Source organism: Microcebus murinus, chromosome 19 (genome assembly GCF_040939455.1).
Source record: "Microcebus murinus isolate Inina chromosome 19, M.murinus_Inina_mat1.0, whole genome shotgun sequence".
NCBI lineage: Eukaryota > Metazoa > Chordata > Mammalia > Primates > Cheirogaleidae > Microcebus > Microcebus murinus.
Window position 1 is genome coordinate 20,377,552 of NC_134122.1, and position 26,584 is coordinate 20,404,135.

Sequence of the window (26,584 nt, forward strand, 5' to 3'; positions counted from 1 at the left end):
AGCCGAGCACCCCACACTCTCCATGTTGGACAAGTTACATGACTGGACTTCTGCCTCAGTTTCCCCTCCCCCGACTCCCAGGCCCAGAGCCCTCTCCTGATCTCCAGGCTCTTGGAAGAAACCTGCACACCTGTTTCTCTCTTAGCAGCCTTTCTCCTGGGTGGCAGGGGCACCTGGGTGGCAGGCGGGGAGGCGGCCACACGCCCCTATGTCCCTCTGGCAGGCTACCGTCTAGTGTCTGTTCTGTGCTCTTCCATAACATCAAAATCCCTGACTGCTAGCTGGGCACAGCGTTGCCCAGGATAGAGACCACACTGCCCAGCTTCCCTCACAGCTGAGTGTAGCCATGTGATTAGTTCTAGCCAAGGAGATACAGGCAGGTGTTGTGGGGCAATGTCTGGGAATCTTAGAGTTGACGCGAGATCTTTGCCCTTTCTTCTTTGCCCTTCCTCCATCCTGCTGCCTGGAATGCAGATGTGATAGCTGGCACTCTAGCAGCCATTTTAGACTATGAAAACTATTCCACAGGATCACGGAAACGGCAGCAGGGGCCTAGATCCTGAGGACTTCACGGAGCAGAGCATACCTAGATCACCTATACTTTCTCACTTTCTCTCTCTCTCTCTCTCTCTCTTTTTGTTTGGTGTTTTGTTTCATTTTGTTTTGTTTTAAGACAGGGTCTCCCTCGGTTGCCCAGGCTAGAGTGCAGTGGCATCATCATAGCTCACAGCAACCTCCAACTCCTGGGCTCACGTGATCCTCCTGCCTCAGCCTCCCAAACAGCTGGGACTACAGGCGCGCACCACAACACCGGGCTAATTTTTCCATTTTTTGCTGAGATGGGGTCTCACTCTTGCTCGAGCTGGTCTTGAACTGCTGACCTCAAGCAATCCTCCCGCCTCAGCCTCCCAGAGTGCTAGGATTACAGGCATGAGCCACTGTGCCTGGCCTACTTTCAAACTTTTATAAGAGATACAAGTAAATTTCCTCACTGAAGCCAGTCCTTTCGGGTCACAACTCCTTGCAGCTAACCCTAACCCTGACTGCTGTCCCCCGCTGGAGGCGTGGCCTGCTGCTCACACCCACCTACTGGCCCCACAGCTCTCGGCATTGCTACGGGCTCAGAGTCTCTGCGGAGGGCCCTGCACCCCAGTGAGGCCTCTCTGGACCAGACCGGCCCTCCCCACAGCTGGAAGCAAACCCCACCACGGCACCGGCCCGAGCCCAACTTCCACACACCCACCACACCCAAGGTGGCAGGTGCACGGACGGAGCGGAAGGTAACGCCTCCCGGGACTGCCCGCCGGACAGGGAAGGCACGCGGCCCCCTCCCCAGCCTGTCCCTCCCCACCGCGCACTCAGGAAACTCAGGGCTTCGCAACAGGACGTGTGGCTTCCGGGGCCACCACCCGGGCACGCCGGAGGAGAAACCGTCGCAGGCCGTGAGAAGCCGCCAGGGCAGGGACGATGTCTCCAGAGAGGCTGGGGCTGCCACCCCGGAGCCAGGCCACACTCACCTTTCTCCGACGCTGGGGCCAGGTCGATGAAGCTGCGACATGTTTCACCTTGGAAAAGAAAAGAAGGGCTTTCAGAATACGAGGGGACACGTGGCTTTCGGGGTTTGCCTGCTCCCCACCCCCCACCCCACCCCCGTGAGCCCTGGAGCGAGCCAGCGTCTCCCACCCAACACGAGGGCATCTTTCTCTAACCCCGACTCCTAGAGACTCGGCGTCCCAGGAATGTCGATGGCAGACCTGCGACTCCCCCCTCCCCCAGCCCGTCCTCCCGCTCCCACCCCCACGACAGCCCTGGTCCCTTTCCATGCACCCCCCAGCCCAGGCTGCACCCCTCCGGCCTCCCCAGGCCTCCGCTCTGGCCTCCGCCCCATCCTCTCTCCACGCTGCGGCTGGAGGGATGTTTTCAAAATGCACGGCTCTGGTCATGTCAAACACATGCACGCACGCACAGCTTGCTCCTGCTGGAAACCCTTGATGTCGCCCAAAAAAAGTCAAGTCCGAATGCCACACACGCGGGCCTGTCCAGCCACGCCCCCGTCCCGCTCCCCCCTGGCCCGGCTCCTGTGCGCCCCGCGCTCCCTCCCACCACGAGGCTTTGCACGTGCTGTTCCCCGGCCTGGAACACGGGCTCCCGGGGCCTTGGCCTTTTCCTGTGGCGCGCCCAGTCCCCACCACGCGTGACTCTTGGATGCACACTGCTAGTACCGAGATCATAACCCGCTGAAAGAGATGCTTGCTGACCCCCAAGAATTGGAAGGAAGGATTAACAAGAAAAAAAAAAGAGAGAGAGAGAAAAGTAAATAAGTGCTGTGCTAGAGCAGACGGATTTTGAATGAATTATTTTAAACTTCCTTTAATGCTACATTGCTTCCTCAAAAGCTGGAGGGGAGAAATGTAATAGCCAAACTCAGACCAGCCGTCCAGGGCCACAGTAAGACTTGGGGGAGCCCTGTGAACTTTTGCCTTCGTGGGCCCTTGCTAAATTAATTTTTAGATTTTAAAATTTTTTTTAAAAACTCAAAATTGTTTTCCAACCATATTGGTATAAAGATGAATGTATTAAGTATGAAACATTTTCTTCACCTGAAAGGTTTTTGTTTTTTTTCTTCTGATTCCAAAGGAAATTAAAACATTTTCATGAGCCTGTGAAAGTATTATGGGCTATCAGCTCTACACCTCCCGGGCCCTCCGACACCAGGCTCCGGCCCCCCCCCACCACCGACTGGACTTCTCGGTAATATTTAAGATTTATGTGTTAGGCATTTTGCCTTCTCTTTCCTTTAACAGTTGTTTGCTTGTTTTTTTTGAGACAGAGTCTCACTCTTTGTCGCCCAGGCTAGCATGCAGTGGCATCATCATAGCTCACTGTAACCTCAAACTCCTGGGCTCAAGCAATCCTCCTGCCTCAGCCTCCTGAGTAACTGGGACTACAGGCATGTGCCACTCTATTTGGCTAATTTTTCTATTTTTAGTAGAGACGGGGTCTCGCTCTTGCTTAGGCTGGTCTTGAACTCCTGAGGTCAAGCAATCCTCCCACCTTGGCCTCCCAGAGTGTAGGATTACAGGCGTGAGCCACCGCACCCAGCCTCTTTAACAGTTTTATTGAGATATAATTCACATGCCATACAATTAATCCATTTAAAGTATACAATTCAATGGATTTTAGGATTTTCTTGGTATATTCTTTGTGACAAGATAGTCACAAGGTTATGTGATCATCACCATAATTAATTTTAGAATATTTTTATCACCCCAAAAAAGAAATGCCCCACCTATTAGCAGTTGCTCCCCATTTCCCCCAACCCTCCCGGCCCTAAGCAACAACTAACTTATTTTCTGTCTGTATAGACTCCCCTAGTCTGGGCATTTCATACAAATGGAATCATCCCATATATGGTTTTTAGTGATGGGCTTCTTTCACTCAGCATAATGTTTTCAAAGACCGTCCATGTTGTAGCATGCATCAATAATTCATGATGGCTGAATAATATTCCATTATATGGATATGACACATTTCATTTATCCATTCATCCGTTGATGGACATTTGGGTTTGTTGCCACTTTTTGGCTATTTATGAACATTCATGTACAAGTTTGTGTGGGCAAGTTTCCATTTCTCTTGGGTATAAAACCAAGGAGTGGAATTGCTGGGTCATAGGGCAGCTCCATGCTTAACCTGCTGAGAAACTGCTAGACTGTTTTCCAAGGCAGATGCAACATCATATGTTCCACGAGCAAATGTATGAGGACTCCAGTTCCTCCACGTCTTCCCCAACACTTGCCATTGTCTTTTTTTATTATAGGCATCCTTGCCAGTGTGGCGTGGTATCTCATTGTGGTTTTAACTGGCATTTTCCTTAATGACTAATGATACTGAGCATCTTTTCATGTGCTTATTGGCCATTTGTGTATCTTCTTTGGAGAAATGTCTATTCAGGTCTTTTGCCCACTTTTTGAGTTATGTCTTCTTATTACTGATTTGTGAGTTCTTTATATAGCCTGCACACAAGTCCCTTATCAGATATCTGATCTGTAAATATTTTCTCCCTCTGTGTCTATTTCCTCTGTCATCCCATTTTTAGAAGCAGATGAGTTTTTAATTTTAATCAAGTCCAATTCATCTTATTTTTTTTAATTTTGCTTCTTGTGTTTTTTTGGTGTCATATCTAAGAAAGCCTTGCCTAACCCAAGATCAGGAAGATTCGCTCTTATTCTTCCTCCTAAGAGTTTTGCAATATTCACTTTTCTATTTAGATCAATTATCCATTTACAGTTGATTTATGTGTATGGTGTAGATGGCTTCATCCTTTTGTATGTGTTTAACCCATTGCCACAGCACCATTTGTTGCAAGACTGTTCTTTCTCCATTGAATTGTCTTGGTATTCTAGTCAAAATTAATTGGTTGTAAGTGTGAGGGTTTACTTTGTATTCTTAATTCTATTCCAGTGATCTATATATCCATACTTATACCACTACTACACTGTCTCGATGACTGTAGCTTTGTAGTAAGTTTTGAAATTGGGAAGTGTGAGTTTTCCAACTTTGACTTTCATTTTTAAGGTCATTTTGGTTTTTCTGGGTCTCTTGCATTTCAGTATGAATTTTAAGATCAACTTGTCTATTTATTCAAAAAGCACACTGGAATTTTGATAGGGATTGCACTGAATCTGTAGATCAATTTGGGGAGTATTACCATCTCAACAATATTAAATCTTCCAATCCATGAACATAGGATATCTTTCCATTTATTTAGATCTGTTCATTTATTTCAATAATGTCTTATAGTTTTCAGAGTATAGATTTTACACTTCGTACATTAAATTTATTTCTAAGTATTTTATTCTTTTTGATACTAATATAAATGGAACTGTTTTCTTAATTTCATTTTCGGATTATTCATTGCTAATGTGTAAAATATGATTAATTTTTATACATTGATCTTGTACCCTACAATCTTGCTGAACTTATCTATTAGTTCTAACAGTTTTGGTGGATTCTTAGGATTTACTATATACAGGATTATGTCATCTGCAAATAGATATAGTTTTACTTCTTCCTTCCCAATCTCACTCTTTTATTTCTTTTTCTTGCCTAATTGCTCTGGCTAAAACTCCAATATAATGTTAAATAGAAGTGGCAAGAGCAGACATCCTTTTCTTGTTCCTGTTCTTGCAGAGAGGGGGGAAGCATTCATTCTTGTCCCATAAAGTTTGTTGTTAGCTGTGCGATTTTCATATATGTCCTTTATCAGGTTGAGGAAGTTCCCTTCTATTCCTAGTTTGTTGGGTGCTTTTATCATGAAAGGGTATTTGTCTTCTCTTTAATCCCACAACATCCTGCAGTGAGAATCCCCATTTTACAGACAAGCAAACTGAGGCTCTGAACTTTTAGTGACTTGCCCAAGACCACACAGACAGTGAGTGATGGAATAGGACTCGACCCGGGTCCACAGACTCTAAACTCCACTCCCTAAAATCTTCCTAGCTGTCTATTCCCATGTGCTATGTCAGTATTTCCTATAACAGCCAGCTGTTCCCTCTGGGGACAGCTGCTGAGTCCCAAAAGGAATCCCCTGGGAACATACCTCTGTGCAGACAGGAAAAACCCATGAGATGCTAAATAAATGTCTCTCACACTCCTAATTCTGCTACATGGACAAGGCTAAACAGAGGTTTGAGCCAAGATGGTCAAACTGAGCCCACACTCCTTGTGCCTGGCAAAGCTGAGGTTTAAGGAAAAATCGTACAGATGACACGAGTAACACAGGCTACTTCAATGGTCAGAAGTCTAACCGCTGAAATGCAAACACAGAGATTTTTTTCTCCAAATCCTTAAGTCTCCATGATAAAGATTAGCTAAGGATTAACGAGATAAACATCAACTGCACCATATTGACTTACTGCTACTGGAAGTGACCCATAAAACATTAACATCAGTGTCAATTATTATCAAGTTTATATGTTTAATTAAGGGATTTATTTGGGGCGTACAACAGAAGACAAGAGCACTTCTCTCTCACCACAGGCGCTCCAGGCTGAGGCATGACCATGAGATCTCAGAGCTGTGGCAGGTGACCGCCACCTGATGGCAGCATACCTTTCGTAAGCCGCGGGACCCGGAACCCGGGAAGGATCCTAAAGGTCATTCCATCGAAGTGGTTCTCAGCTCTGGGGAGCCCAGGCGCCACCCACAGGGACTTGGATTTAATCGGTGCCATTTAATTTTATACATCAGTAGGGTTTTCAAAGCTACCCAGGCGATTTCAACGGGCACCCAGGGTGAGAATCGCACTCCAAACTGACTTACAAGAAATGGACTCTCAACACTAGTGCAATAGCGAGTCGTTTCGGTGGTGGCTCGTGCAGTCACACCACACCTTCCTTCAAGCAACAGCGTTCAGGGGACAGGACAGCGGCCAAGGGTCTGAGCTCTGGGATCAGCAGAGCCGAGTTCAAATGCCGTCTCCGTCACTTCCTGTCCTCAGTTTTTCTGTGCCTTGATTTCCTTGTTGGTGAGACGGGCACAGCAGCTGGAGGGGTTTTGGGAAGATGCCACATGGGCAAAGAGCTTAGACACGGTGCCTGGAACACAGGAGGTGCTTAGGAGATGGTGGCTGTCGTCAGTGTCACTCCTGCCCATGCATGGGTCAGAGGAAACACGGGACACCATCCTCTGCCATCTAATTCAGGGAGACAAGAGTGACACGCAGGCACCATCAGAGACTAGCACACAGGGGGTTGTCATGCGCTGGCCCCCAGCCCCAACACGAGGTCACCAGCTCAGGCCATCTCAACGACCAGCAACGACTGAAGCAAGCCCATGGGGACTGGTGGCCAGGGCAGGGTGCGCCCTGTCCAGTGGGGATGAGGCGACACACTGGCCGTCTGACAGCCCGGGTCCCGGCGGGAGGCAGATGGCACCCCTGGGGGCTCACTGAAGACTGAGAAGTGCAGGGACTGTTTACAGAAGTGGACAGGGGTGAGGGCTGGCCACAGTGGGGGGCCCTCACCACCCGGGTCTCACGGCGCAGCATGGGCAACGGAGCCTGCGTGGCAAAGCCACAGAGAGGATATGCTGCCAGGAGCCGAGGCCACAGGTACACGAGCATCAGGTGACGTCTCTCCTGCCACCCTCCGATCCCCTGTGCAGCTTCTCAATGGCCAAAGCCAATGAGGGGCCAGCGCGCATGAGGCCAGATGACTCCAGGGCACAGAGAACGGCAAGGAACAGACACGGAGGGTGCACGGAGAACAGCTAGTGCACGCTCCTGCCTAAGAGGGTCCCCACCCGCTCACCCTGCTTTGTTTTCCCCCACAGTGCCCATCACGATCACTACCTGACACCGCCCTGTTTGTGCATTTATTGACTTGCTTATCGTCTGGGTCTGCTACAGGACACATGATGGACTTTTCTTCTGCTTTGGGCTCTGTGTACACGGAGACATGTATGCTCTGTAGGCGTGACCACATTCTACACCAGGCTGCAGGCTGCACACACATCTGAAATCGTGCAGAATTCAGATTCCTCTCCCCACAGGAATCAAGGGGGTCATATCTGCGGGTATTTGAATTAATTTTGATCCCTAAAAGTATACTTTTCTGAAGTCACCAATGTCAACGTTTTATATCCATGCAGTTGCATTCCAGCAGCGTTTATTGAGCACCTACTATGTGCCAGTCCCTGTTCAAGGTGCCGGGGATCAGACAGCAAACCACACAGACAAAATCCCTGCCCTCTTAGGACAAGCTTCCTTTCTAACTTTAAAGCGTATCAGTAAATCTTTGGAACCCTCTCACCAAAAGAGGCCATTCCCCGGCTCGTGGAAATAATGCCCAAATAATATCTCTGCAACCTGGAGGCCAGGTGCTCTCAGCAACAAACAGAAGCTTCATGGCCATGTGTGTCTTGTTCAACACTGTGTCCTCGGGTCCTGGAACAGTGGTCAGTGCCGCAGACATGACTGTGGGGCGGATCAATGAATAGCATTCTGTAAATTGCCTTTATCGATAATTCCACCAAACGGGGGAGCTACTCTGCAAAATCCAAATGGTGCGGCCACCACACCTGTAGGCAAAGGTGAGACAGAAGTCAAGCCTTGGGGCCAAAGAGGGAAGAGGCGAACAGAAAGGGGGTGTCCATGCTATCCTGGGAAGAGGTGGTCCCAAGGGCAGCCGTTGGGCAGCCACATCGAGCCTCGCACCTGCCACGAGGCAGAGGACTTGGAGATGGGGAGGTCACAGTGGACCTCACACCTTTGCACGCCACCAGAGCCCTCCTCTCCCGGTGCGCCACCCCCACCGGTTCACATTTCCCTCTCTACCTTTCTCAACCTCCCTGCCTCAGTTCTCGCTACTCCCTCGACCTCAACAGTCTCACAGCCTCCGTCTCTCCAAGTCTGAGCCAGCCCCCAGCCTGCAGATCCAGCTCAAACGTCCGCTTGCTCTCCTGCCGTGAGCCTGCCTTGCTCGCCAACCACCGGCTCCACCCAGAACACGTCTCCCCAGCCTGAATTTCCAGGGTTTCACTGTGATCTCTCTCATTATATCCTCATGTTCCATCTGGAGCGCGGCTTGGCCCCCTTGGGCCTGTAAGTGGTGGGTCCCAAGACCAGCGGGTGGAAGCTCAAGCTGCCGTAGAGCCAGGATCAGACGACCCCAAGGGAGGTCCGGGGCAAGCGCCACGCAAAGGACTGGGCACTCATCGCAACCGTGGCATGAGGTCCGTCTCCACTCCCCTTTTACAGATGTCGAAACCGAGTCTAACAGCGGCAAAGGGACCTCCCCAGGGTTACACGGCCACCAAGTGGCGGAGTCAGCATCTGGACCCAGGTCCGTGTCTTTTCAAAGCTCATCATGCAGGGGACTGAGCTGGGGATAGGGCAGGGACACATTCCAGAAGGCATTCCCCGAGCAGACTGGGTATCTCTGAAATATAGTTTCTAAACCTTTTATTATGGGGAATTTCCACTCTTTTGCAAAAGTATAGAGACTAGTACAGGAAACCTCAGGTCCCCATCCCAGCTTCAATATCTGTCAACTCGTGGTCAGTCCCGTCTCATCTGCACCCCACCCGCCCCACCACCGGGAGGTTATTTTGAAACAAATCCCAGCAGTTGGATCTCAGATGTCTTTTTGAGGGCCTGTTCGCCTGCTCAGAAAAGACAAAGGGAAGGTCACTTCTTCCGAGACCCGGTGGTGTCAACCTATGGGGCTGCTGGCTTTTGTGCAGCATGGGAATAAAACACACAACCCAAGAGGCCCCAACCTCCCCTTCCTGCTGGTCCCCAACCCACTGTCTCGGGGGGGGGGTCTGGCTGAGCTGAGGTCAGGGGGCAGGGGGGTCACTCAGAATGTGCCCTCAACGCAGCGGCTTGAGCTTGGCTTCAAGCCCGCCACCGAGGGGGGCGCCTGGCACAGAAAGGAGGCTTCCAGGCATGCGCCGCAGATATGGAGTAAGTGGCCGGTCCCGGCTGCCCCGCTCTGGCGCAGCACCCAGGCCCGCTTCCAGGAACGCCGGCCCGGGTCTCCTCCTCCAGGCCTGGTCTGATTGAGAAAGAAGTGCCGTGGGGGGGGGGCGGCGGCACAGAAAGTACACAGGGGTCGCCTGGACACTGGGCGGGGCGTGCTCTCCAGTTCATGGCTGGGCTCCAGCTTCACAGGGACGCAAGTTCAAATCCCCACTCTGCCATCTGCTCGCTGTGGGCCTGGGGTACATGATGGATTTGTGTGCGTGTTTGTGTTTGTGCCAGTTGAGGCTGACTGTTCCAGCCTCCCGCCATTGTTGTGTGGGCTAAGTAAGGTCACGGGTCTAAAGCGAGACGTCTCCAGTTCGGATTTAAATCAGAAACAACATCTGCAAAGGGATCAGCTCGGTGTTTTGACACCCATTCCCCTAACATCATTCGTGACAGGTCTCAAAGCTCCCTCCTTGAAAGGGGGTGACCTAAGGCGAACGGAGGGCCCAGAAGCCACAGGACACGAGTTCCGATCCATCCTCTGCCTCCTCCCGGCCATGTGACCTCATGGAGTCGCTGAACCTCTTGGAGCCTTTTCCCCAAAGAAAGCAAATAGGAGGGAGTGTGTGCAAACGCCCGCCTCATGCTTGGTTCCATCAACACGAGGCTGTTTTCACGCCCGTGCAACTTCCCAGGCCAGGAGCAGGAGGCTGCCATTCCGCAACCTCAGCCTGGGCAGGTGGGGGGACCTGGCAGGGCCACAGGCAGGATCCCAGGGAGGTGGCCAAAGGCAGATGCCGGCCTGGCAGAAGGTGTGCAGAGCGTGGAGGGGCCGCCAAGTTACCCTTGGCACGGACGCCGGAGCCCAGGGCTGGCCGGCAGCGGAGATGCGCGCAACGAGGGGGAGGAGCACAGAGGAGCCCGGCATCCTTGGCCGGGTCCCCAGATCCCGGGTCTGAGGATCGTGACTTAGTCCCACACCCCACCAGATGGTGTTGCTGAGGTTTCTGCAGAGCGGGAGGCGGGGAGAGGCTGGGGAAGGCAGGGACGGCAGAGAGAGGCAGTGACACCGGTCTCGTGAAGTCTGCTGATGAACAACGTGTGCTCACATACATGGCACGCCCGCTTTGTGCCAGGCCCTGGCCTAAGTGCTTTGTGTGTACCAACCGGCCAACCTTCACAAGAGCCCTATGCAGCAGGTCCTACTACCACTCCCATTTTACAGATGAAGAAACCAAGGCACAGGAAGATTGAGCCACTTGTCTAACATCGCATAGCTAGTGGCAGAGCTAGACAGGCTGGCACGGGGCCGTTGTTTTGGCCGCTCGCTACTCTGCACCCCCTCTCAGCCGAGTAGGCAGGCTCTAGAGAAACCCATCCTTCCTAGCAGAAGCCCGAGGTGCCCTCCTAACACTGCGCATGTGGCAAGAGAAACCAGCAGCCTTCCAGATGCGGCTGCAGTTCAAGACGCCCAGCCAAGGGGACCCGACCCTGGCTGGTTCTGAGTCTGGCTCTGGTTCTGGGACCCGCATTGCACAAGCGGCTCGGCTTCCTGGCCGCGCACGGTTGCTTTTCTCTATGGTAAGTGCTTTCGACTTGCTGGGAGGGCAAAGTAGAATCGGTCCTCGTTCCCCCAAAAACGTGGCCAATGTGAAACGATTTGAACTGTCTGGCAAGGGCAAAAGTTCCCGCATCTTCGCCAGCTGGATTCAAGGAATTCGGCACCAGGAGCTGAGAGGAGGGAAAAAATACCAGCAGATCTTGCACGAAGCTTCTCCTCTCGCTATCTGGGCCGGCGGTAGAGGCTTGGCAAGCGCTTCCTTGGAATTCTCCGGAGGCTTCTGCCAGTTCAACTGACAGGGCAGCAGATGGCACACACTTATCTGCTGATGATATTTTGATTTATTTATCTCTTACAGATGGTGCCATGCCTTGATTTCTGGCTGGAGTCCAAAATGTGGGTCAACTTTCTGGGGATGATCGTTTCTACAAGTGGATGAAATACGGAAGACTGAAACCCTGCCTGGCATCGTGACTGTGTGGTCCCAGCCCCCAGTCATCCCTTGCTTGGGCATTTGGGGCACTGTGGGTAAACCAAGGGAAGCATTTTAAAGCGGAAGAACCTACATGCTTATCTAAAGCCAGCATCGCAGTGGTTAAATATAAGAGCCCCGAGCTCCCGGCGTCCTGAGCTCAAGCCCCAGCTCTGCCACTCACAAGCTCTGTGACCCAGGGCCAGATTCTCTGGGACTCAGTTTCCACATCTGTAAAATGGGTGTAACTGTCATCTCCACCGCATAAGTAAGGTGTGACAGGAACAGCTAGCTCTCCACCGACAAACATGCTGCTCCTTCCGTAGCGTGAGCTGCTGCTAAGAAGGGGCTGCCCAGCCGGGCACGGTATTTCCCAGCAGCCCCTGCACCGTGGTGGGGTCGTGTGACTAGCTGTTGCCTGTGCAACATGAGCGAATGTGGGGCACTTCCTGGGGGGCCCTCATGTACGAACTGGGCGTGTCTCCCCTTTCCTCTCCCACCTCCACACAGGGGGTTCTAGGGCCCTAGGAAATGGCAGGGCCACGATATAGAAGTTGTCCAGTCCCCAAATCACTACATGGAGTAGAACCGCCACCTGTCAGAATGACTTGTACTGAAGGGTCACGTGAGCAAGAAATAAACATCTATGGTTAACCCTGCGACATTTCCGGGCTTAGCTGGTGCCACCCCATGCACGGGGCAGCTGGGGCTCAGACAGGTAACTAACACGGGTGAGACACCTGGCACGTGACAAGGACTTAGTGATGGCCATTGTCTTACAGGGAAGCCTGATACATAAAGGGTTTAGTGATTTTTTTTTATTTCACCCCGTATGTTGGGTTTGGTCTAAAGTGAGGCAAACCTTTCTCCTCTCTACCTCAGTCTTACTCCTGCCCTTTTATGACACTAGGAGGAAGCCTTCTGGAGCTGTCCTATGCCATTCCCCAAAAGCATGTTTTGAAAGAGAAATCAAAAAGGCAGGAGGGGGCTATTGGGTAGCTTGTCTGAGGCATACGATAGCTAACACTGAGATTACTGCCCAGGATTATCTGCACCCCAGTTTGTAGGATAACAGCCTGGTGCTTGGCGAGAGTGACACCATCTTGAAGGGAAACTGCCATGGTGACTGATGTTTTACGCCTGCAGTGAGGTCTTTAAACAATGCCCATAGCATAGACAGCCCCTCATAAAGACGCAATGCCCTAGTATAGATAACCCCCATAAAGATGCTTATCTAACCTCCCCGGTGGTCACGATCCTAAGAAAATCTAAGGCACGACCAACTGCTCATGTTTTACCCTAAAAGCTTGCTATATAAAGGACACTTTCTGGAGGGCGGGTGTGGGGATCCACCATGTCACAGCTGCCCAAGACATCATTTCTGTTCATGAGACCCCATTATGGCTGGGCACAGCGGCTCACGCCTGTAACCTTAGCACTTGGAGAAGCCAAGGAGGATCACTTGAGGCCAGGAGTTCGAGACCAGCCTGAACGATAGCAAGACCCCATGTCTACAAAAAAAATTTTAAATTAGCCAGGCGGAGCGGCACCCGCCTGTATTCCCAGCTACTCAGGAGGCTGAGGCAGGAGGATTGCTTGAGCCCAGGAATCTGAGATTGCTGTGAGCTAGGCTGAAACCATTGCCCTCTAGCCCAAGCAACAGAGTGGGACCTTGTCTCAAAAAAATAAATGTTTCTGAGAAACTGGAATTATCAGCCCATCTTCAGCCTCTTAGCTCCCTTGGCCTTTGAGAGTAGGTTTGTACATACTTGCTCAGTGCTGAGCATATGACAAGATGTGGACAAAAGGCAGGCAGTCTCCGTAGGGCAAATCCCAGTGTAGACAGCCACGTCTATGTGCAATGGTTTGCTCACCTTTTAGGCGCTTGTGGACCACCACGTGGGAACGGAGATGGCCCAAAACACTAGCATGGCCACTCCCATGGGCTGCCCATTTGGCGACGGAAGCCCAGCTGGCAGCAGAAGCAAAACAGCTTAAGGAGGAATTACAATTAGATTTTTTAAGAGCTCTATGGTCAGAAGTCTGCTTAATTAAAAGTTGATGATCAGGCTATCATTTTTAGGGAGGAGAAAGGCCTTTATCCTGTTTCTGGGAATTTTTTTTTCATTTGACTAAAACTCCTTTTAAAAATTATATGTTTGGGCCAGGAGCGGTGGCTCACGCCTGTAATCCTAGCACTCTGGGAGGCTGAGGCGGGAGGATTGCTCAAGGTCAGGAGTTTGAAACCAGCCTGAGCAAGAGCGAGACCCGTCTCTACTATAAATAGAAAGAAATTAATTGGCCAACTAATATATATAGAAAAAATTAGCCGGGCATGGTGGCGCATGCCTGTAGTCCCAGCCACTTGGGAGGCTGAGGCAGGAGGATCGCTTGAGCCCAGGAGTTTGAGGCTGCTGTGAGCGAGGCTGATGCCACGGCTCTCTAGCCCAGGCAAGAGAGTGAGACTATTGAGACTCTGTCTCAAAAAAAAAAAAAAAAAAAAAAATTATATGTTTGGTGCCTTTCTCGTTGGTATGATTTTTGCCTCTAAGACTTGTTTTTCCATCCCCTTCCACTTGTGCTGCTCCTTCCTGTTGCCATCTTTGGTACAACATGAAGAAATCTAGAGGTGACTGCTAGTGGCCCTGGGACTTCTTGAAGAACGCAGGAGATAGTCCCACACGCCTCCTTTTGGGGCTCTTCTGTCTTCCCCTCGGAGTCCCAGGGGTCACGGGAGGGTGTCCCTCCGGTCTAGAGTGCTGCTGTCTTTTGCACTGAGCCCCTCATCTCTTTGGCTTTGGGGGGGCCCCGGGAATTACTCTGCGCTATGAGAGAACATGACCCCTGCGTGTGCAGTGGCTGGCAGCGTTCACAGTGCGTGGCTGTCACTGCAGGGGACTGCCCGTCTCTTTGTGTGTTTAGACAGGGAGAGTGTGGTCTGGATACCCAGAGGTATGAAGACATGCGACACCGAGGGATAAGACTCGTGTGGGGGATGGGCTGACCACAGAGTGGGCCCATGGGCGCTGGGCTGCCCACCAGCCCCGGGGCTGTCCCTGCAGCAAGGTGCACTGTGGAAGGGTTGCACTGTCCAGTCCCATGGTGCATCCCTCTTTTGGGGGACCCAGGCTTCAAAATGGGATCCTTGATTTTGGGCCGCCTAAGTGTTCTGCCTTCCAGCTGTGCCTGCTTTTCACATGTGCACGTATCAGGCCCTGGAAACTGCCGATGCTTTGTCGGCCCTGTGTGATAACGGGCTCTGCCCTGAGCACAGAGACTAAATTAGAAGCTAACGATCTAAACAAAATTGGTCTCCTTATAAAATCCTGTGGTGATTTCCTATGATTTTGTGTTACCTTGGCATTCATTTTTAATCTCCCTCTAACCCATCCAAATCCTTCTTTAAAAAGCTTACATTCTGGCTCTGTACTTCAATGTGTAAATTTGCTACCTTGTTTGCTCTAAAACTCAGTAAGGGCTTTGGCCATGTAGAACGGATAAACTTTAACTTTTTCCATTAATAAAGTTTGAATCCAACTGTCCTTTTAAACTAGTGAGTTTTACCTACCGCGTGGTTAAAATTTTGAAATCAAAGCTATAAAATCTTTATCTGTCTGTATTTTTATGCATACCTGTGCACCTGTCGGTTTGTATATTGTCTACCTGGTACCAGATCGACTTATAAATAAATGAGTGGCGACAAATTAATAAGCCCAAATATTTTTCAAGTTCACATGACTTTAGTTGTCTTCAGTAAATAAAACTAGTTTTTAAATTGTTAGTAAAACAAAATAGGAGGCCGGGCGAGGTGGCTCACGCCTGTAATCCTAGCACTCTGGGAGGCTGAGGCGGGAGGATCGTTTGAGCTCAGGAGTTCAAGACCAGCCTGAGCAAGAGCGAGACGCTGCCTCTACTAAAAAAAAAAAAAAATAGAAATAAATTAGCTGGACAACTAAAAAAAAAAAAATATATATATATATATACACACACACACACACACACACACACACACACAAAATAGGAATGCCTTCAGGATTGTCAGTATTAACTGTAAGTCAGACATTTTCACGTGGGCCCACTGGTCAGATTTAGGCTATCTCTGCTAGATGTTTTAAGATCATAAAGCTGTTGCTTCTATCTATGAACCTATGTCATAGAGCCGTTAGTTTCTGGGCTCTAAACAAATGGCCATGGTGAGACTTGGGACATACGTGGAGTTGTCCCTGGCCCACTTGTGCCACCTGAGTATGCTGGGAAGGGTCAGACATTCTCTTCCCAGCTCTGTCCTCTGTATACACTTGGTGTATAAATTCAGAACCCCAATGGACCCCACCCTTCATAGTCATCCTTGGATACCACGTGGGTACTTGGGACCCAGAATGACTACGGAAGACATTAGAGAGAGCACCTATTTCATGGTTTCAACATTCTTTTCAGGAATTTAGAATGTTAAAGTCATATGACATTAAGGAACAGATAATCATAAAATGTCTGAGTCATTTCTAGGTAAGTTAAAATAATGAAACATTAAATTATTAAACATAAGTTTAAGTTTACATACTTTGGCATCTTATTTTCATATGGTATAGAAAAGTTAAATATATTTTGATCTGTTCATAAACAAAAAATTGAGGACACATCTTTCTGAAAAATTATGAAACGGCTTTCATCTACAAATACTGATCTAAAACAGTTTAAAATTACTTACTTATTAGGTGTTTTATTAGAAATTAGGGTTACTAAGAGTTAAAATTGTAGTTAATGCATGTAATTAAAACTAGTAAATATAAGACAATTCTATATGGAGAGTTTATAAAGAAAGTAAGTGTGTTTTGATGATGAAGTTATTAAAAAGACACAAGGATGTGGTTTTGATAGAGGAAAAGTAGTTTTGTCTAATTTAGAGGTTATTTAAAGGTTGTTTCAAAATGAAGGAAAATGATATAGATAAAACTAAATGGATCCAAGAAGTTGGTGAAAAATAGAAAAAAAATTACATAAAAAATTTATAAGAGGTTATAAAACATTTATGGAAATTTTATCTTGTATGGTCAAAAACTGTGATTGGATGGATTTGTTTATGGGTTTTATTAAAATTAGCTTTAGCCTTAATATATTAATATGAAAGTAAAATTTGGTTTTCTCCTTTGAACATGTTTTCCATGCAGTATTAATAAGAGATAACATTTTTTGTTACCTTTGAGTAAACTATAATTTTTTGAAAAAGGAGAGAGGGAGAAACAGTCTCATGCTGTCTTTACTAGGTCTTTTGATTGTTTGGAAAACTGAATCTCCTCTCCATCAAAGAGTAAAGGTTTTTGCTTTTAGAAATCTTTGAATTATCACTTTGGCTAAATGAATGACTATTATTTTACAATGACCTGTGATCCTATGTTGATCAAGTGTTTTAAACCTTTCTTATTTTGATACCAAGTGTTTTAAACCTTTGCTATTTGGCATACTTCCCAAAATCAAATTTCAAATTCTAAAATTAAGTCTTTTTGACCCAGACTAACTTGGTCATAACACATAGGGCCCTGAAAGGCCAAGAGAGACATATTAGGCTTCTTTGGCATGTTAAAATTATATGGGAAACATTGTCAAATAAGAAATGGTATTTAACTTCCTTTGAGTTATATTTGTATAAGTATGTTATTAATATGTATTCCAAAATTGCATGTGGTTCCTAAAAATCTGATATGTCTTGGTATATGCAGTAAATTGCTTTATTTTGATGTTTTTTGCAAATCCTAGTGTTACATCTTCAAGGAAATTCATGCAAAGGACCCTGACAAGTAATCTTGAATACAGGTATCTGATAACTTTGGAGATCATACCACTGAACTAGGAAAAAAACATTCAGGGCTTTAATTTAAAAGATGGTTATTTTCATGAGGATTTCTAACTCAACATCAAGCAGAACAAGAATTAATTACATGGGACTGAACTAATAGAGGACTGAAATAATTTTAATGACTCTTCTGCTTGAAACATTGCTAATTCTTTTTATGTTTTGTTTTTCAGAGTCAAAAAAATTTTTTTCTTTCTTTTGAGCTATTTACAGCTTACAGCAATTGGTCAAAATAGACTTTTGTGAGCAAAACTGAAACATTTACCTTTCCCTCTACCTGATTTCTCCAAAATTTGGAAACTGTTCGTGAGCATTCTTATTTTATGACAATACAGTTATTTGCATAAGTTCAATAAGAATATGTTTCCTTTTGTAGCAGGACACATTGGAGACACTGGTTATTTTGCCAAGGCTCTGACTGGAATGACATATTTTAAGCCAAGATCAGACCACTTCGAGGAATTGAGGTTGACTTTATAGAACCCATAAAAGGCCCTCTGGAAGGACTGGCCTGGTGCCTCATCTATACGGTTCCCTTACCAGGTTCCTGACCTTGCAGTTAGTAAAGTATGTGACTTTCTAACAGGCCCAGGAACTTCAAGATATTTTTGGACCTCAGGAAGAGAGGAATTCGCGCAATTTGTACAGACATTGCTGGTACGGTCCGATGGCGAATTCTTGGCGTGGCTTTCTAGCCTCAAGCAGCTTTTAAAAGTCTAATCTGAAATTCCGTATGAAAGTTCCAGACAAGCCAACTTAAAAAGAGCCCATATGGCCAATCACAATTCTTGTTGCAAATCATTATTCTTGATGCAAATAATCAGGCCAAGTAAAACAAAACTGAAACTTATTTTGCAAATAAATTGGTCTTACTATGATTTCTCTTTGGTAAAAAAGGAGTGGAGAGAGAAAAATTATGTTTCAGAAAAGATTTCTTCTTTCAGAAGAAAACTACAACACACTGTTATTAGATTCCAACCCTGACCATTATTTTTGAGTTTTCATCATTTGCCTACAATTTGGACTGAATCCTGAATTATTTCATGGCTACAAGAAGTCTCTAAAGAAGAACTGGGATTTAGTTTTCTTCGTGATGTTTTTAGTTGGATACCTAATGGAATAGGTTTGCTTTTTTTTCCCCCCTGTTCTGACATACAAATTCTCTTTGTTATCGTAATCCTTGCGTGCAATGTATTTCTACTATTCAAATTATTGTTATGTATCTCTCATTGTTTTACATTTTCCAAGAAAACTAAGATCATGGTATTCCAAAGACCCGAGATGATTCAGCAAAGCCTGCGAACCTTCCTCACATGGAATCCTCCTGGGCCTGATCTGTTTCCCATTGCAACACACCGCTGCTTAACCCGTACAACATGAGGCAGCCTCCCTCTAGGCCCAGAGACTATTGTGGAAGAGGTGGGCACATGAGATTGTAACTGCCGGTTTCAGGGGCGGAGGAGGATAGGAAAACAGCTTGTTGCATGGCAAAAGTGGCGCCATCTTGAAGCGAAACTGCCATAGTGGACCAAAACACCTGCAGCAAGGTCTTTAAACAATGCCCTTAGCATAGACAACCCTCATAAAGAAACAATGCCTGGCTGGGCGCGGTGGCTCACGCCTGTAATCCTAGCAATCTGGGAGGCCAAGGCGGGTGGATTGTTTGAGCTCAGGAGTTCAAGGCCAGCCTGAGCAAGAGTGAGACCCCATCTCTACTAAAATAATAGAAATAAATTAGATGGACAACTAAAATAGATATATATATTTTTTAAAAATTAGCCGGGCATGGTGGCGCGTGCCTGTAGTCCCAGCTACTCAGGAGGCTGAGGCAGGAGGATCTCTTGAGCCCAGGAGTTTGAGGTTGCTGTGAGCTAGGCTGATGCCACGGCACTCACTCTAGCCTGGGTGACAGAGTGAGACTCCGTCTCAAAAAAAAAAGAAAGCAGCAGCAGCAGCAATGCCCTAGTGTAGATAACTCCTCATAAAGATGCTTTTCTAACTCCCCCAGTGGACACGAATTTTGCAAGACAGTGTGAGGCATGACCCGCTGCACGTGTCACCCTGGACGCTTGCTATATAAAGGACACTTTCTGGAGGATGGGTGTGGGGACCCACCGTCTCACAGCCACCAGAGACATCACTTCTGTTCATGAGTCCCTATTAAATATTTCTTTCTGAGAAACTGGATTTTCCAGTTCTTTGGCCTCTCAGCTCCTACAGCCTTTGGAGGTAGGTCCGCATAGACCTGCCCACCAAGGAGCACAGCCCTTCCTCTGTCCTCCCTTGGCGCCGAATTACCCAGCTCTGCTACAGATGGGAGGGGGAGGGACTGGGGGTCACAGAGCCCACCTCCCTCAGTTCCCAGATGCAGAATCCAAGGCCCAGCGAGGATCTTAAGCAGCTTAAGATCTCATCGTGGGTCAGATATTAAGCTGAAGTTGGGACGCAAGTCCTCCACCTTTCGATCCAGAAGAAGGCATGAGAGGCTAGGTCGCCACGGTCCCCGGCCACAGAAAATAACAGCAGCAGCTCATGCAGATTGAGAACTTACGATGTGGCAGGGGCTGTTTGAATGTCTAATTCTCATAACAACCATATTAAAAAGGTACTCTTGTTATTCCCATTTTTCGGATGAAGAAACTGAGGCACAGTAAACCTTCGTTGCAGGCGCAGAGAGCAAGTGGTGGATGCGGGACCCCAACCCAAGCACTACAACTCCAGAGCCCCCACTTGCAGGGGCCCCCACTTGCAGTGCCCCCACTTGGAGGGGTGGAACTTGGAAGAAGGATTTGATCTACTCCGCTTGACTCCAGGAAGCAGAACCAAACCCAGTGGCCCCAGGGAGCAGGACTCCGTCCAGTGCAACCAAAGCACGGTCCGGCCTCGGGAAAAGCCCCTCCGTGGTGGCATTAAACTTCCCAGCAGCGAAAGCATCTACAAAAGGCTTGGACCACCAGGTGAAGCAGCCACCAAGATGCTGGAGCAGCTGGTGGAGGATCGGCCGGGCCACTGTTTGCACAGGTCCCTCGGATGCTCGTGACGAGGGGACGTGGTGCTAAATTACACCGAATTGCATCGTGGGGAACGATTCCACCTCCCAATTCCTTCCCCACCCTTCAGATTACTTCCAGGAGAAAATTTCAGTTTCGTGCTAGCCTGTCTTTAACATCACTCTAATACTAGCTGATCTCCTATTTTAAAAAGACAGAAAAGGCCAAAGGACTCAGCCGGCATTTGATAGCATTGTTTTTGTTCTATACTCACACATGCGCATAGACACACACACCTGTACGTATATATTTCTTCTATTTTTAGCCAGTTGCACTGGTGTTCCACTTGCAATTATGATAGAAAGCTTCCCTTTTAAATTCATTTATGTAAGAAAATTGGAGCCAAATGTAAATTAAAAAATATCATAGTAGAACAAGGAATGTGGCTAGGAATAAATTTATACAGGTGAAATAAAAATGACCAGTCTAGAAAACACTGGGATAAAAGAATCCTACATTCTAGGTCCGCTCCAGGCTGAGAGTTCACAGTACACAAAACTGGGAGCGCCTTTCACGTCACGGTTTATGGGAATGTCACTCCTCGGAGTCATGCAGCGCAGAGCCTGCACGGCTGTACACAGCCGCCGCGGATATTTTTAGAGTAACAAATATCCCAAACGTACGAGGGAAGAGAAATAGATAATCTCTTGGTCGGCTGCCCTAAAATTGGCAGCCAAAGTTCCTCACTCCAAATTATGCTGTTTTCTGTTCCTGACCCCCTTACGGAATTCCCCAAGCTCAGGAGCCACCAGGCAGCCCAAGCAGCACTGGACCCCAACCCATCCTCAGGAGGAAGGATGGAAGAAACAGGCCCGGGGCTCTTCCCCAGGGAGACTCGTGAGCATAGTCCTGGCGAGGCTGCAGGCAGATGAGCTGCAGGTTCAAGCGTGAAGGCTGCAGGCAGACATTCCCAGACGTGGAAGCGCTTGGAGACAATCGTATCCATGAGCCACTCTTGGAAAAAGCTAGCTGACACTGAAATCCAGCGCACCCGGGGAGGCATGAAAATAAACCCAAGGAATGGGGAATTCATAGTAAAAACACCAGGGCGAGTAAGGAATCTATGTAAGCACACGACCAAAATGAAACAATTGGAAACACTGTAGCCGGAGCACCTTGATACCATAAAAATCACAGAAAAACCAAACAACAGGAGGTCAGATGCAGGGTGAACGCTAGTCACCACGTGTTTCTTAGAAGTGATCTGATCCTCGAAACACCTGGTTTAAAGACTGCAATGACACACTTCTCTCCTTCCCTGCCCTCTAATAACCACAAAGTTAGTTATCTACCCCAGGTTAAGACGACCAGGCAGGAGAGAGGGACAATTAGAATTCAGGCCTGACGTGCACACATAGTGGGCCTCACTTGTCCTCAGGGACGCCATCCCCAGAGGCTCTCTAACCTGGGGCCACTGAAGAAGGACCTGTCATTTCCAAGGAATTGCCCGCACTGATTTAAAAGAGAGAGAGAGAGAGAGCGCACACACGCGCACACACACACACACACACGCACTCATCTCTCTCCAGGCCCACTGCCTCTGCACCGTTGGCCACGGGGGAGTGTGCAGAGCCCATATCTGAATTCTGTTCAGGAACCTCCACTTGCCCTCCGTTCTCACGACAATCACCGCGCCCTCAGACATTTATGGAAAATGCAGGCTCCTAAAGATGCGTGCTCTTTGTGACCCAACGATTTCATTTCTGGGAATTCGTCTTACAGACATTATTCACGTGTACAAAATAACACAAGGTCAAGATCATTCACTGCAGCATTATTTTAATAGCAAAGGACTGGAAATAACCTAAATTTCCACTAATTAAATAAGAAACATAAACTCAATTTATGGAAGGCTCACACCCATTAAAACAAATAAGGCATCTCTCTCTCTCTCTGATATCATTAAGACGGACTATCAATAATAATTTAAATGTATGCAGAATATTAACGTCACACAACAACGTGGGGACCGCACTGAAGTTTGAGACCCACTGCTCGTGCAGGGTAAGTCCAGACATCTCCGCCTGCCCCTCCTGTCCCCTGTGGTCTCTTGACATTCCCCAGCAGACACTGCGTTAGTTTTCTGTTGCTGCTGTAACAGATTACCACAAACTTCATGGCTTAAAATATGCAAAATCTCTATCTTACAGGTCAGAAGTCCACCACGGTCCCGATGCGCTACAGTGGAGGTGGGGGCGGCCACGTTCCCTTGTGGAAGGTCCAGGGAAGATTCCATTTGCAGCTCCTCCTGGCCACCTACATGCCTCGCCTGGGGGCTCCCTCCCTCCGCTCTGGAAACCTGCCGTGTTGAATCTCTCTCCTTCCACAGACACACCTCTGTCTCTGACGACGGCTGGGGAAGGTTCTCCACTTTCAAGGACTCGTGTCATTAGGTCAGTCCCATCTGGATAATCCAAGCTAATGTCCCCACCTCGAAATCCTTAATGGGATCACATCTGAAAAAAAGTCCCCTTCACCATGTAAAATAACATAGTCACAGGTTACAGGGGTTTATGATGTGGACATCTTTGGAGAAGGGGACATTATTTTGCTGAGCAGAGATACCCCAGACTCCGGCCACCAAAGCACTCATCACATCTCATCAAACACAAGACCTCATCACTGTGTACTGGTCCCTCTGCCTGCAAAGTTCTTTCTCGTCTGCCCAATTCCTACTCAGACCTTCAAGGCTGAACTCAAAAGCCCCCTTCCTCTGGGAAGCCTTTCCTAATTCCCCCAAGCAGAACTAGTGACACGGCTAGTATGTTAGGAAAATCTCTCTCTCTCTGATACTTGTCACTTGGCATTTGAATTATGCGTCTACTTGTACATCTTCCAGTAGCCTGCAAGCAATTTAAGAGTAAAAACTGATTTATTCAACCCCACATCCCCACCACTCATCACAACGCCTGGTGCAGGGTAGGGTTTAAGAAACACTGACGGAATGAATGACTGAATCTTCTCTATTTTGCTGTGGAGTGCACCCACCATTCAATATGCAATCCAAACTATGACTTTATGTGTCTGTTGTTGTTGTTATTCCACATGCCTGGCCCATGATCCAACCTTAATAAATACTTGCTGAGCAAATAAATTTATACTTATACCTAATATGTACTAAGCATTTCCTATATGCCAGGCACTTTGCTAAGCTCTTATAAGCTCTGCTTCCCTCATTTAATTTTTCACAGTAACTCCCAAGGAAGCACTGCTGTATTCACTGGGGTAGTTGATACCAGCTCCTGGTATAAACATTTCAAAACCTTAAAGCCTTCTTTCTCAGCTGCCTCTTCTGCATGGCTCACATCCATGCAGTGACTCAGGGACCCAGGATCTTCCATGGTGCAGCCGCACCATAGATGGGGGAGAGGAAGGAGGGGAGGGCGCACTGTACATGCACCCGCCTCAGCCGAGAAGTGACACGCATCACCCTCACTCAAACCACACAGGCTGGACTAGTCACGTGGCCAGTCCAAGTGCGAAGGAGGCTAGAAATGCACGGCTCATGGCTATTGATTGATAAGCAAAGCAGGTAAAGCCACAATCACTGTCTTCCTCATCTTAGAGTTGAAGAAACAGAGGTTCAGAGAAATGGCGACACTGCCCAAGACCTTTCCGCTAGTGCGTGCAAGGGACAAATTCAACCGCAGATCTGCCTGCCTGCCTGCACCAACCACGCTCTTAACCACTGCCTGTCCACATTCTGTGTGCTCAGAAGCTGGAAGGCAAAGCCTAGTTCCGTCTGCGTGGCAGGAAGGACTCCGCCCTGGGGTGGGACATTTCCTCTGAACGATCCCCCAGTGGGTAATCCACCGAGAGATAATCGGCAGTTGGCTGGGTCCCGAATTTCACGATCTATTTGCTCATCCCTGCCAGTGTCAGTTTATTCATAAGCGTCTAAACGATGACACGAGGCAGATGTTATGCGCTGATTTTCCCCTCCAGACTGTTGCAAGAGGGGAAACAAAATCTATTTTTTTAAGCGAGCATCAGATGAAGCTTGAACAAAACCAATAACTCTTTCAGGACGAGCAGCTCTCTGAGCTTCCCACAGACGCTCTCACGGTGTCATTTCTGGGGTTTATTTGGCAGTTGTTTACTGTCGGGAAAGAAATATTGCTCCTTCCTGTGTCTGTTGCTCCCCTCCTCTTCCCTGCAACCTTCCCCAGCAGTGCTAGCCCTTTGCCCTTGTAGTTTAAAATTGTAATAAAAAATTTCCCCTCATCCCCCCCAGCCTCGCCCTCCACCCCAGTTGCTTTGCCCTGCATCGATCCGGAGTGGCAGCCCTCTCTCCAAACCCCGCCACTCTCTTCTGCCCGGTCCCCGTCTTCCAACCTCAGCGTCTCTGTGCTGAGACCATCGCAATTACAAGTCAGCTGTCAATTATTCAGGGCTGATTATTCAGGGAGTGGATTGCTCAGGCTTTTTGCTTCCCCTTTCTCTGTGGGCTTCCTACTACTCATTAGCACCTCCACAAGCAGGCAAGAAAGGAAAGTTTTCCAAACTCCCATCCATCAAAACCAGTGGCTCGTTAACCATTTGTGTTTGGCCAGGGAGGGGACTGGGACCCTGCACGTGGTCCATTCCTGCTGCCTCTCCCCCATTAGCATGGATAATTCAGAGTCTCCGAGACTTTTCCAGGAAGGAGAGGGAGGTAGGGCCAACACCAGCCCGTGATGTCTGCATGCTTGACAGCGGTGCGTGCCCACGTCTGAGCGTGCACGTGTGCGTGCACAAGACACCCAATGTTGTCAGCTGCCGCGTACAGCTTGATGGCAGGGCCGCCTCTCTGCAGCGCGAACTGTGTCAAGGGACCATTGTGTAATAGCATATCTAATAAATACAATGAATTTTAAAAAACAAAGCGGAGAAAGAGACAGATGGAAGGCAGTTCGCCCTCACAAGACATGGTCCCCTCTGCTGAGATGGGGGTGGTTTTCAGACAAGAGGCCCTAGGCTCTCCCCCAGGCCCGAAGCCCCTGTCTTGGAGAATGTGAACCGTGGCCCCTTATAGGCGGACTGCCGGACAACTGGGGATCCTTTTGGGGAGATCATCCTGGGGCCCACGAGAGAGAGAACAGACACTAGACCAGTGGACAGAGTGTGTGTCAGCCCAGAAGGGAGCCAGAGTTCTGCCCAGGCACAACCGAGTCACCTTGGCTACACTCCCCACCTCCCGCAGCCCAGCAGCCTGGTCTCCACCCGCTGCTTGGCAACCTTTGGAACTGTCATCTGCAAGCTCGGAGCAGCCTATGGCCAAGAGTAGGGGCCCTGTGGGAGAGAAGGGGATGGGTCCCTTAACTGTCTTCCAAGAACCCGGCCAAACTCCTGACAATCAAACTCTGGCCCCTTCCTGCCTCATTTTTGCATTCAACCAACAAACATTCATTAAGCACCTACTACGTGTCAGGCTCTGATGGAAGCACGGAGGATTCTGTGGTGCACAAAACGTGAAGTTTTCACTCCAGCAGGGGAGACAGACAGCAAACAAGTAAACAAATAAACAAACAACAGATGGTGTGTGCACCCTGAATAAAATAAAATGGGGTGCTGAGATGGAGTGTGCGGGTGAGCAAGGCTTCTCTGACAGGCTTAGCAGGGCCTTTTCTCTGATGAGAGAGCATTCCAGCCAAAACCCGATGAGGACAAGCCAGCCATGCAAAGATCTAGGGGGACAGCATGCAGGCAGAAGGCGTATCAAGAACAAAGGCCCTGGGGCAGGAAAGCTTGGAGTGCCGGAGGAGCCGCAGTGAGACTGGAGGCCTGGGGCTGAGAGGGTCCTGGGGCCACAGCAGGAGAGGAAGCTGGACAAGTAGGCAGGGCCGGGTCACTCGGCCTCGAGCCGGACAGCTGCAAGGAGCAACGCTGCAGCTCTGGGAAGCTGCTGGAGAGATCGCAGCAGAAGAGCACTGTGATCTGATTTACATTCTTAAGAGCTTTATCTGGAGGCTGGGTGGTTGCAAAAGGCAACCCACTCACACAAGCTTGAGCAGGGAAGCTTGTTAACATGGAAAGGTACAAGAGTGTGCCGCTGAACCTAGAAGCGGGGACTGCAGGGAAGGCAGGGGAGCCATCAGAGCCAGGGCAGCCCCTCTCTGCTCCTCTGAGCACAGGCCTACCCCCCGCAACTCCTCCAGCACCCCCCCTTGGGAAGCACACTTAGGCCACCCCTGCAACC

General features: G+C 48.6%; 1 protein-coding gene across 1 annotated transcript in view; it reads right to left on the reverse strand.

Annotated features, from left to right (window-relative positions):
• Nucleotides 1–26,584, reverse strand: part of GSG1L (GSG1 like) — a 198,399-nt gene that overhangs the window by 121,984 nt on the left and 49,831 nt on the right. Inside the window, exon 2 of the mRNA XM_012759022.3 lies at nucleotides 1,518–1,565. Within this exon, the coding sequence (XP_012614476.2) occupies nucleotides 1,518–1,565 (48 nt within the window). The remainder of the gene's footprint in view (nucleotides 1–1,517; nucleotides 1,566–26,584) is intronic.